Here is a 13,214-nt window from a genome sequence, read left to right on the forward strand (position 1 = left end):
CATAATCTCCTGGAGATGATAGTTGTCCTTTCCTTCCTTTCCAGTTCACTTCCCAGCTCTTGTTTCCTTCCTGTCTGTCATCCACAGGGTCATTACTATCTTCATTGTGGTTTTCTGATTGATTTTTTTAATTTTTCCATCTTTCACTGGTTTTGTGAAGGAATGTCAYATATGCTGTAGTCATTGAGGTGCTTGCATTGGACTTGGAGAAAACAAATGGGCCATGGTTAGATGTGAAGGCCTCTGTCTGCATCTTGTGGCTGTTTCTGCATCTGGGAGCAAGGGTGTGTAGTAGACATTCCTCAAAAGTTTGTTGCCTGCTTAGTGAAGGAGTGCAGAAGTGTTGGTGTGTGTCCAGAGTTGATACAGGTGATTCCCTTTACCACATTTCTTTAATGCTSTGTGCAGAACCCTTTTGACAGCCTGTGAGTGGAGAAGGACCTAGGAACAGGTTGAACGCATCACACCTTCCCAGGCCAGGGCCAGGGTTGTAAATAAGACCATGGGCATATGACTAGAAGAATGTTTTTACACTGAATCTGTGGCTTTTTTTTTCTGGTAATTTAGAAACTTTCCAATTAATAGTTTGATCCAAGCTTTCAAACTGCCCTAATTTAGAGAACTTGATTATACTGTATCTGTTGTTTGTCTCCCTCTAGGTTTGTAGAGAAAAAGTGTRAGTTTCAGTATTATTATTTCCAACTTTGTGCAGTCTGCTTGAGCTGATATGGAAAGGGCTGTGGGTTGATCTTGGAGTTGGGGAATAATGCTTGTCTCCAGGGGACTGACCCATTTGTGATATTTATGACTTTTCCACTGGAAGATCAAAACAAATCTGTGCCCTCTTAAGGGAAACCWTGATATCAAATGTATGGCTCAGTCCGTGAAGGGAACTTTCTATTAAGAATATGAGAGAGTCTGATGGAATGAGTGKRAGGGTTAGTCTAATGCTTTTATATRTATCTATATGTATAAAWWWTTYSTKTTTTTTTTCTCCTCTTTATAAGGTTGTTCCACTTAAAGGAAGTTAAAATTGGAGTTTTCTGAAAGTTATATTGCTTTGATCTCCTGTCACCTATGTTGTGGCAGCTGTTTCATCATCATAAGACTGAACTTTAAGAGCCTTCAGCAACAGAAATTGCCTAAGTGCAGAGCAATAGTATYTATTAGTCTAAGCTAATTACTTAATAATTTTATGGAGCTTTTATAGAACCATGCCTTGGTTCTGTAGATTTCCAAGCCATGTTTTTTTGCATAGTTACAGGATTATCTGTGCATAATGATCTTCTTGCCTATGTGATACCAAAATAATTGTTTTTACAGCCTGCTCTTGAGGTGCAGAATAAATGATCATTGTAAGCCTTTCTCACATTGTCATCTTTTAATCTTGAKCCAATTATTTACACTGAGCAGCAAGATACAGGGTGCCATGCCCCAGACAGAAAGGAAAATTTACTCCTGCAGCTTGATATTTGAAAATCCTCAGAAAARGACAAACTGTTTTGTTTGGAGAAAGCTAACAAGAAAAATGATTCTTTCCTGGACTTGTATTTGACCAGTAAAGGTGAAAGAAGGATTAGTTTACATATGAAGAAMCTGAAAAGTTATCCAGAATTTCCTTCCTGTCTTGTCAGCTAAGCTCTCCCATCTGAGTTTTCTGTCTTCGTGCCCTAGCTTTGTAAAGATACCAGTGAATCTTCATTATGCTACAGGGAATCAGACTGCACAACCTAATTGTGGGTTTGGGTCCTTACTTTATTCTTCCATGCTGCCCATTAATGTACTCTACTGAGACCAGTGTTTTTGAAAAAAAAAAAAAATCTATTCCATAAAGTCATATGCATCTTCCAGTGTAATATATTAACATATATTGTTACCAATGTTGAACATTGTGAGGAGCTTAGCTGCTTAAGGGTGGAGAGGATTTTATCCATTCACCTCCACAGTGCTGGAGGAGTTGGAAGTCAGGCACTGTGGTTATGGACATATATTTTATTTTTCTCAAATTCTTTTCAGGGTAAGTGAAGAAAAAGAGGTGACGGAAGAACGACTGAAAGCTGAACAGGAGTCGTTTGAGAAGAAGATCAGACAGCTAGAGGAGCAGAATGAACTCATCATCAAGGAAAGGGAAGATATCCTTTAAAAATATGTGCAATGGCTCACTGAAACAAAAAGTGAAGTACAGAGAAATAATTGTTYTAATTTATGGCATGGAATAAATCTGCATGTGCTGCCATTCAAAAGCAATCAGAGAGATGACTTGTCAGCATGTGACACTGGTTCATTTGAGCTTAAAACTGCCATCCAGCTGTTCCTATGATGTTGTTTTGCTATGAAATAGATATTTGTCAACTAAAAATGACAATAAGGAATTTACATATTAAAATATGATTATAGATTTTTATTTTTTTTAAAATTAATTCTGTTAGGTGGTTGTAATTTAGATCCAAAAACTTGCATGGTATTCCATTTCTTTCCATGTCCAGAAAAAGACAATCTACACTAAATGCATATAAGCTATCTTAGACATTTTGTTTGGTTTGGTTTTTTGTTTGTTTATAAAAACAGTTGGCAGATTCTCTTTTCTTGCAGACTGTGACTTGCATTTTTTTAAGCTGCATATGCTTAGTCCCAGTCCTGGAATACCACATGCAAAGTCACTATTGCAGCAATTTTCCTTTCTGTGGTGTGGCAGACCTTTTCAAAATTCTATTGTTCATTTCTCTTCCAAATCTCTGATATGGAAGCRTTGTTGTTAAATTTCTCAGAGGGCTAATTGTTGACCACAGTGGGATGTGGAAGAGACTGCAACCACAGGCAAAGCAAGTAGTGTGTGATTCAGCAGGAGCTGCATTTCCGGTAGAGAGGGCAGTAATGCTGTTTTAAAAAGCATGATGGAGCCCAGTGTCCAGTACTGTTTTCAGTCTTGAGCCATCCCTTGTTCTAGTTAAAAATGAAATTGGTGACAAAAAGGGGCTGTTCAAGCTATGAACCTGTGTTGGAACAGAAATAAATAGAGATGATTCAAAAACTGAAACATGAATGTAGAGGAGGGTTCTTGAAAATTCGGGCAATCCTATTTTACAGTTTGGCACTGGGAAGCTTAACAAAACAAGTGCTTYCTTCATAATGGAACTTACTTGGCTTAGGAAAGGCATTCAGTGAGGTGTGGTATCTGTCAGCAGGGCATTGCCCTCRATGACCCACAACATTGCTTGTAGTACAGTGTGACTTTTTTTAGAAAGAATTTTGTGTATTTGTACTAAATAATATACTTGTCAACAAACTTAGCTGGCCATGAACAGTTACTGGAAAATRTTAGATTTGAGGTATTTCAAGAGTCATTAGATGTGACAACAGCTCTTTGACAATGATTTCACTGAAGCCAGTATTTTGTTGTATATTACATCTTATGTATTCAGTCAGCTCGTGAATATAGGTGGAATGCATGTTCCTGTTTTTTTTYCCGAAATTTATCCACATAAAGCTTTCACTAATTCATATTTGAGGTTTATTTGGCTACTGGAAAGCAGACATGCTTGCTTGGTTTTTTTTTTTTGTTTGGGTTTTTTCCCATTACTTTTTTTTCTTTACCAAAAGTAGATTGCACAAGCATGAATACTTTTCCAGAAGTCTGGTAGACATGGCAGAAGGTTAATGCATGCAATTTTACACTTCATAAAACTCTGTAAAACCTAGATATATAAAACAAGGTTATAATTTAGAACAATGTAATTTTAACTGCTGCAATACTTGCCTATCATACATGAATGATTCAGGATCTTCAGTGTAACTCTGATCAGTTAATTTTTTAAAGCTTGTTGCAGAGACAAGGAATAGTAGAAACATATTTAGCCTTGCTGAGGCTGAATACAGATGATGGCTGTTTCAAGTACAGCAACTTGAAATTCTTTTAAGTTCTTCTGGTTTGTAGTGTCCACTTGCGAATAAGATATCAGGCATATAATACCATAAGAAAAAATCTTCAATTCTGTTAAAATCAATTTTACCTTTTTTTTTTTTCCCACATAGCTGATTTATTCTCTATAAGATTACTTTCTTTACTGCGGTATTTAAAACGACCCTGCAGTAATAAATTGGTGCTTCTGATATAACTGCTGCTATCCAGCAAAATGCAGCTTCAACTTCTAAAGCGTTTCACTTAGCATGGGGAGTGTGTGGTTTTTTTTTTGGTTTTTTTTGACAAAATGTATTTTTGTTGTTTCGTTTTTCCTTGAGATTCTTGCATGAGAAATAGTTTGGTGCTTGAAATCCCTTCTTTGAGGAAAAGACATCTGTATTTTGTTGTGGTTGGTTTTTCTGCCTGAGAAGCTGTGAGGATCCCTCTGTTCAAATTTGTTGCTGATGAACAATTACAGAAACTTTGGGGGGTAGGGGAATGGGTGGGATGCAATGATCTCATTACAAAGCTTTGAGTAACCTAGCAGTTACTTTAGTCTTTAGTCTTTATCGTTTAAAGAACAACATCTGTCTCCAACCCAAGCTGACATTTKCTTTGGAGCTGCTCAATGCTCTCTGGCCAGGGAACAACCACTAAAGTTTCATGCAGATTTAAAAGTCAATTCTATCCTTCCTTAGCAGCTGAAACTTTGAAAATTGAGTACTTAATACTAGSGCATGCTGTTAATGGAGAATACCTCTGATGAACATGCTGTGAACCATGAATAGYCCAGCCTATTGTTAGGGTTGCCAAATACTTAGTATCACAGAATTAAGGAAGATTAGGGATATCAAGACATCAGCTGATCTACACTTTCTTCCTAAAGCAGTAATTAGACCTATCATCTTGTCTTATAATTGGTCCAAAGTAGATATTTTTGCTTGGTTTTTCTTTTTTTTTCTTTTCTTGGTTTACGTTTTAGACTGACTTATTTCCAAAAGAAGCTTGCTCCAAAGTGTTTCAAGCAATTCCAAAACCAAAAGAGGATCAAAACTTTTTTTGCTTGTTATAAATTCTTTTCCTTATAATAAACTGGAAAGTTCTAGTGCTGCTGTTCTTAGATGTGGCATTTAGTGGTGTTAAGGTATGCATGCTGGGATGACATCTCTTGCTGTTCTTACTAAAATTTGCCCCGTTGGGCTAAACTGCATCGTCCAGTAACAGCAGTTCCYATTCTTTTGATGCCTTCCACAAAGAAAGCATCTTACAATTGTAAAGATGAGAAAGTGATGGGAAAAATATCACTTTCTGAAAGTGAGGTGTAATTAAAAGATAGAGGTGGAAAATGTAAATAGAGTGTGTAATGGGTAAGTGAGATCTAAAACCTGTCTGGAAAGAAAGACTTGGGAAAGGAARTTGGGTGGGACATGACTGATGTGAAAGCAACAAAAGCCTGTGACTGATGGGTTCAGAAATGTTTGGTATAAGCAGTCAGGGTTAATAAGAGCCAGGGTGGTGGCAGGTGACCTAGGATCAATCAAATGATTGTGAGACAGCTGATGCAGGAAGGGATGTGTCTGTTCAGTGGTATTCAATCACTCTCTGAACTTGTGAAACAGAATTTGGGATTGAGCTTGTGTGTGTAACCTCCTTTTGGTGTCTTCTTTAGTATCCACTCTTGGTATTTGTGTTGTTTTTGCTGCTGTGTGAATACATTCTGGGTGACTAAACTGCTTCTAGTGGCAGTCTAAATTACAGCATTGACTTTAGAGTGTGTAATTTGAAACTTCCTTGTCCTTGTTTGTGTTATTTTGTTTACATTTTCACGGTAAGGGATGTGTGTGCACCATGTTATGCACTTAGACTATGTGTGTTGCTTCTTTTTACACTTCTGCTAGGAGCTGTTAATAGAAAAGCTTCYGGCTTTCCTTTTTCTTTCCTGATGTATTTTCAGGCACCTATTATTAATTTAGGTCCCAAATATAATTTAATTTTACAATCAGGAAACTGTCCTTTGTAAGATGTCCCAATACTGTCATGATAGATGTCAYAGGAAAAGAATTATAATGAGATAATTAAGTAACAAATACTACTGATACTTCATAGCTCAAAGAAATTATGTTGTGGTCTTTAGCTTTTCTTGTTATCACCATTAGAGATTTTTTTCATGTAAATGTGATAGTGTTGCATAAATGAAGAAGAAAAAGCACCATTAACATTTCTGTGAAGATTTATTAATAGGTAAAGAGGAAACTTCTTAAAATTTTAGAAATTGGTTATTGAATTCTAAGCTGTGTTTGAATTATTATTATGTAGACAAAGAATAGGCAAGTAAAGGGAAGAAGAGATTCTGTTTAATATGAACTTCTTTTCTTTTTGTAAATTTAAACTAATCAGCTATACTAAACTGCTGTTTTGGTTCATATTTAAAATGTACCTGGGTGATTTAAGGTTTTATGTTGGAATTATCTTCTGACTGAACATAGACTTACTGAAATATCGTCTAGGTCCAAATCCAGCCCCTCTGGACAGGGACACCTCCCAGTAGACCAGAATGCTGAAGACCCAGCCAAATTCATACAACAAATCCTATATGATTTACTTGGTTAGCCTTAAAATTGATCACAGACTCTGTTTACATATGTCCTTAATATTACAGAACTACTTAATTAGTTGGTTTTGCATGCAGTTAACATGAATATTAATTTATCTAAAACAGTTCATTTGCTTATAGTGTTAGTGAGACATAGAATATTAATTTGCTGGAAGAATAATGAGCTTTATAAGCATTATCTAGAGACTTTAATAAAATGCTTTTGGTTTTGCCATAGTACTGTTCATTACATTAGTCTTGCATGCATAAATTAAGACCACTTACATATTTTCTCCTTTTCATATCTTACTGTGTTAATATAAAATTAGTAATATTTTTCAGAAGAAAAAGAGTTACTGCCTTGCTTAATGCAAAGAACAAAATGGTAGAAAAGGAGGTATCAGAGTAAAGAATTTACTTGCTGGTTCTGTCTTTTTTTCTCTGTAATGTTAAATTCGATTTTCTGAAAATGTGAGCACTTCTACTTCCTTTTCTTTTTTAATTGGACCCATGAAATTGTCATCACAGGTGAAGTAACAAAGAAGGTCTTGCACAGAAAGGCTTTGGCCATGTGTTTTGTCTGATGTGTGGTCCCAGTGTTCTGCGTGGTGGATCTGTGTGTGTGTGTGTGTGTGTGTGCGCCTCCCCAGGGCTGCTGTTGGCGTGGGGACAGTCTGAAATCAAAATGTGATAGCACAGTCCATGGGAGGTGGGGCATGGGTATTAACACTGGACTTAAACATCTGTGTGTGAAAATGGGTCCCTACCTTGCTGTTCTCCCACTCCTTCCCCCCACTCCCCCCCCCCAAAAAAAGGCAAGAAGAAAATTTCTGTATAAAAGCAAATTTGCAGGAAACTTGTGCTTTTGGAAGTCAGGCTATTTATTTAAATCTTAGTAACAGTTTTAGAGATTAACTTTGGCCTAGTCTGTTCCTGATGGTATAGTTTCTGACAAGTTATGAACTGAGAGTTTGAAATGACCATCATTATTTTTCTTTTATTTCTTAACTTGGCTCCCCTAGCTTATCATTTTAAGTTTTTTCCCTTTCTATTTTTCATATATAAATGCATACTATATGTCTTCTTGTGCATTGTAATTTGTTTGAAGGTGTGTGAGGAGAATGGAAAATACGTATTTGCTCCTTTCTTCCATTTTATGCAACTACTTCACTCTTTGAAGGTGTTTCTTTTACTGTTATTTCAGGTATCCTACTAGCAAATGTTTCTAAGCAACCATTGTAGTCTATTGAAAAAAAGCTGCACTTATTAAAAAGTCCCTGAATATTTATATGCTATTCTGTAACTGCAGTCTAGGCTAAATAATGTATGTATTTACGAACTTAAATGTGGAAGAATCAGTCAAGGACTATTGGGTAAATAAGATATTTTGAATTTTTCATGAACTTTTAAACTAAAACAAGGTGAAACATAGTGTAATGTTGAGTGTTCAAATGGATCAATGCATGGAGATTCATTTAAAGCTTTCTGTGCTTAATCCTAGTTAGTGCTTGGAAGACAATCTAGCCACACTGTCCATGTAATGAAAATACCTGGAATCAGCAGGCAGCATCCAAGCAGTCAACAACAGCTTCTATAGAATATGAGCTGGACAGGCTTGTTTGCCCTGAATCCTGCACCACTCAGTGGTGCAGGATTGTCTGGGAGATGGTACTGTCAGCATAGAAATACAGCTGTGAAATGGGAGAAGCAGATTTGCTCTGTGTTTTATACCAGGGGTGTTCTGTGTATGTCTGACTGAAGAGGAGATTTTCCCACCCAACAGCTCTTGTATAAAATTTTGGGGTTTCCGTGAGTGTTGAGGGCTAGTAGTGTTGTCTCATCTCCTATGTTTCATGACATTTTTACTCTGTGGTGATTTGTACCTGGTGCTACTGATTTGATTTGAATGTTCTGATGGAGCAAGAGCTGGTGTTCTGCTCTGCCAGATTGTTGATAATCACGGGTAGACAGCCAGCCTGYCTCCTGGCTTTGAGTGTCTGAAGCACTGAGTTATGGTATTATCTATGTTAACTGCGTGATGGGCATGTCACAACTGGATATGATGAGGGGCTGCCCCAATCTAAACTAAACAGGAGACACCTGTCATTGGAAGTGTGCCTTCAGCCATGGCAATCTCATATATCAATATCAGGTATTATAAGAAAATGCCAAGAAGTTMAGGCAAAAAAAATTCCCTCTAGAAGTCATACTGGTCTGTTTAAGTGTCTCAGGTGAAAGGCAGATCTTTCTTCTTTTTCCAGATGCTTGAACTGACCAGGCTGCTTACCTGGCTGAATTTGACCCTTGGTTCTGTGTTATTGCTGAAACATTTGCCTTTAGGCATGTGAGCTTTCAAAGTGATGTTTGACTTAATTTTTCTTTATGACATTTTGCTCATTTGGAAACAAAGACTGAGATCTTTTAAAAGGAGGCACAAATGGGAAAATGAGATCATTAATTGTTGAAGCTGGTACTGTAACAAATTGACTAGAAATGTGGATTCAGAGAAATTGATGTACTTTATCCTTCTAAACTAAATGAATTCTCCATCTGCTTCAGCTTCTCAACTATAATGAGGACGTAGGGCTGAGTCTTCTATTGGTTTCTCTGTCTTCCTGCACTATTTTGGAAAGTTTAAACATTTCTTGCATAATTAAATACACTTTCAATAAATCAATCTCATAATAATTGTTGTTCAGGAGAGTTCATTATTCAGTTCAGTCTTTTAAATTACTGTTCTTCTTTAAAGGATTCTTCTGACGTAATGGCTTCTTCTAAATCCATTTGCCATGCTCTGGCTTGTAATTACTTTAGATTTGAAGAATAAAATGAATGGCTTTATTATTAATCAGTAGCAAATTTGTCTTACTGTTTTTAGAGTGGCCTTCACTCATGAAATAGTTTTAATGGTCTAGATAGCAAAACACTTCATGCCTCTCTTTCAACAGAGATTTAGTGAAAGCAATCAGATAGTTTTGTGGGGTTTTTTTCTTCCATCTCTCTCCCATCTAACATTTGTCACAGTGACTGTCATCATGTGTTTGCCGTTGTATTCTGTGAGCTGCTGGCCCTCTGAAAGCCCTGTTTTTCTGCCTGCTTTTAAATTGGATTTTTTTTCASTCTGGGATAGGCTTTATTTTTGCCCTGTGCTGTGGGGGAGTACGTTGTGGTTAAGAATAGCAGTGATTTAACATTGGCTTTTTCAGTGGACGTTGGCCTRTATGAACTTGATCACTGTTCAAGAACGCTGAAAAATGGAGCTATTTCTTGGCCCCTTTCTRTTGATGTAGGATTTCATAGTTTGTCTTTGGTGGTCAAGATTTGCAGGTTTGTGCCTTCCCATAGCAAAATACCATCTTGTTTTACAGGAGCTGAGACTGGACAGGTAACTTTCCTACATGAATCTTCTGCACTTGGCTTCAGTTCTTTGYCCATAGTGTCTTGTAAAGTTATTCAAATCTGTCCCTAATTTGAAAGTGCCCAGTCAATGCAAAGTAATATAAATGCATTTTTAGCCTTGCTAAACTTCTTAGGATCTAGAGGATGTTGCACTAATATCTCATTTTCATAGACTACTTAGAAAATAAAAGTGGGTTAATTGTAGAGTTAYAGACTTTCAGTAAATCTCAGCTTTTAATTTCTTTAGGAATTCATTATTATAACAGCAGTCTGGGTTTTGTTTCCTCTATCAGTTGTGATGTTTAACCAGGTCTAAGAATTTTGAGTAATGCTGAGAAATGGTAGAAAACATCCAAAGACAAATGAATAGCATCCTTAAAGTCTTAATTCCATGGTTCTCTAGGAGGTTCTTAAAAGTGTAAGTGTAAAACTGGAGAGAATTTATCCAGATACAAGAACTTCATTGAAGACTCCTTCATGTACCTTTTATCCTTAGTTCTGCTAGCATTACACCTTCTTTGGTCTAGTTTCTGGAGCTCTAATTTTTCATTTCACATTTATGGTTTTCAGTTCAGATCCTAGTATGTACATGCTTATTTAAATTCATTTTTAACTGTGGAAATGGCAAGCTTTTACTGATGGCAGTATGGTCCCTTTCACTGCGTGTATGGCAAGAGATTTACATGAAGGTCATCCCCTTCTTGGGACAAAAAATACCYCAGGGTTTATGGCATAGGGAGTACAGTTGTAGTAATAAGGATTATGTTGCTGATAAGTTCCCCTCAAGGCCCAGTGATGGTAATACCCCTATATTTTGTCTTTAAAGAAAACTGCTGAGAGGCAATAATTTTTTTTTGTATGTGTCCCATTTTCATTAATGCATGGTAATTGATGGAGTTGCAGTGACTTGTAACAGTAATGAGTTCTAAACATAAGAATGCACTCCTTTCTAATAAGTGAGCACTGCTGGGGTTTAAAAGCGTACTAAATCAGTTGCTTTAGTATGAATTTATTAGTTTTTTTCAGCATTAGCTTTAATAGTAGTTATTTACATAAGCGTACATCCCATTAACCGCCATCAGGGCTGGAAAACATGCTGAACTGTTCATATTTTCATATAATTATTGAACATAATGGTATCATTTGCATTTCTAAACAGTGATGTTTCTGTCAGGCTTGGAAATAGTGTCTTTACGCAGTCCCTATTTCACATCCACTTATTTGACATCGTTAAATTTTATGCTAATGTGCTTCCCTAGAATGTCATCAGTAGGACAGATGCTTGCACTTTAATATACAAATCAGTGATGCTTTTCCCTCCCCCCTCCCCTGAACTGCAAAAGAAATAAAAAAGCATATCTGCACTTTTTAGATATAGTATATAGTTTGTTTCATTCTAAAGAATGTGTAAGAAATTAAACTTGGCTTTGACCCCTGTTAGCCAYGTCCAAATGTTGTATTAACAGATACCTCCATTGTGAAGGGTGRGAGACTGTCCTCTGCCTGAAGGAGGAAGAGCCTTGTAAAATTCAAGGCAATTATGTTAAAATAAAAATTGTAGCCTTGAGCTTGCCACCTGTGTAAGACATGGAGCCTCATAGAGCTGCCTATCTAGGCAGTGGTCCATGGACTGGCTTTCCTGGCAGCAGAGCATCACTGTAAAAAAGGTTTAGGGAGGGAGTATTTTCACCTGCTAAACTCTGTTTGTCAGAAAAAGTGCATTTGGAGTTGTTTATTGTCAGGTTTTTTGTTGTACACCTAAAATTTTTTTTTTTGTTTTGCTGACAGGCAGAGGTATATGAGCTCCTGCCAACTAAGTGTGGATGGTAGTTGTTGTATGAACTGTTTTGACTTTTTTTAACATGGATGCAAGAGCTTTGATACTTGTACTGAAGTCAACACTGCAAGCAGAGCATCCAAAACCTGAGCAACGTTGCCAATAATTGTAGGTCTGAATGGAGAAATGATGGAATRTAAATAAATAGAATCAGCATCACCACCAAAACCATACTGCTTTTCTTCARTTTAAGAATGAAATTAATATGTTGCATCTGTTTTTGTATGAACTTTATTTTGGGTTGACTTGCTTACCATTGCAAGTCGAGTGTTAAAGGTAGAGCAGGTGAGTGCAACTTCMAGGAAAATGTAACTGTTGGGATACAGAGTGTGTTGCTTATGAGCCAGACATGACCCATGTGAATGAGCCTGGAAATCCAGTGAATCTCCAGCTCAGTTTTCTGCTTTTTCTCACTTGCCACATGTGGCACTGGGCTATTCTGCATTTCATGGACACATTCTGAAAATCTTAAATGAAACCAAAAATTTTAGGGTCAAGTGAATGACTGACATCTGTTACAAAGATTTGCCATTTTCATTATTTTATACATTATTTTATACATTGTTTTATACAGTATTTTATACATTATATTTAAAATGGTTGTTAAAGAATACATCTCTTGGTCATGTCTAAGAAGAAGGTTGGGAGGAGGCTCCCACATAGAAGAAGGTATTTGGACTGAAATGAAAAGGCATATTTTATGCATAAAGGGCTATGTGAGCAAACTGGAGATATATTCTGATGGGTTCTGGGCTTATGGTGTCTTTAATTATAGATGATTAACAATTTGCTAGTTGCTTTGCAGACAAGTACAGAGACAAAAATCCCTGTGGGGAAGTGCTTGCAGTSTAAGACCTCATTCTGGTGGTGCGTACAGAGATGTGTTTTAAGTCATGAGAAGTAGCAGTATTAAAACAAMAACAAAAAATTTGCTTTTATTATCTCAGAGAGAGCCCTTGGATATTTGAAGGATTTCTGTTTTGAGCTTGCAATAGGGCRTGCAACCACTTTATAGCAAGCAATGTGGAGCCAGGGGCTTTTTGGTGCACCTTTTCCTCAAGATTAAAATAAGGACACACCAATGTACAGTAGCAAATTGGTGAGATGTGCTAATTTCAGCAGTGAAGTACTTGGAAATTTTAAAGAGATCACCTCTGGCATGCAGAGCAGACTGTTGTACTGCAGAGATTCTGAGCTGACCTCTTGTCAATGTCTCATTTAAATCCTGAAAAGAAGACTCTAGGTAATTGGCAAGTATCCTTATTTTAAWATGTGACCATAAAAAGGTAACGTATGATGATTTTTAACATCAGAAGATTAACATTTTACCTTTAAATAAAATATGATTAACTGGTACAGAATTAAAAGTAATAGAACTGAAATATTCAAACTATGACTCTGTGGTGTCAGATTATGCGTCAAGTGTGACAGTTTAAGTACTGAAGTGATTTAAAAAATGAGTCAGCTGAAGGATGTATATCCYA

At 36.7% G+C, this 13,214-nt stretch overlaps 1 protein-coding gene across 2 annotated transcripts in view; it reads left to right on the forward strand.

The window, feature by feature from the left end:
* The window catches only part of KIAA1328 (KIAA1328 ortholog), a 170,531-nt gene that overhangs the window by 16,471 nt on the left and 140,846 nt on the right, over positions 1-13,214 (forward strand). For both annotated transcript variants that reach the window (XM_057365599.1, XM_057365598.1), the window contains one exon: positions 2,017-2,132. In XM_057365599.1, the coding sequence (XP_057221582.1) occupies positions 2,017-2,132 (116 nt within the window). The remainder of the gene's footprint in view (positions 1-2,016; positions 2,133-13,214) is intronic.

Source organism: Malurus melanocephalus, unplaced genomic scaffold (genome assembly GCF_030028575.1).
Source record: "Malurus melanocephalus ecotype Western Australia unplaced genomic scaffold, MMel_1.1 scaffold_55, whole genome shotgun sequence".
Classification (NCBI taxonomy): Eukaryota; Metazoa; Chordata; class Aves; order Passeriformes; family Maluridae; genus Malurus; species Malurus melanocephalus.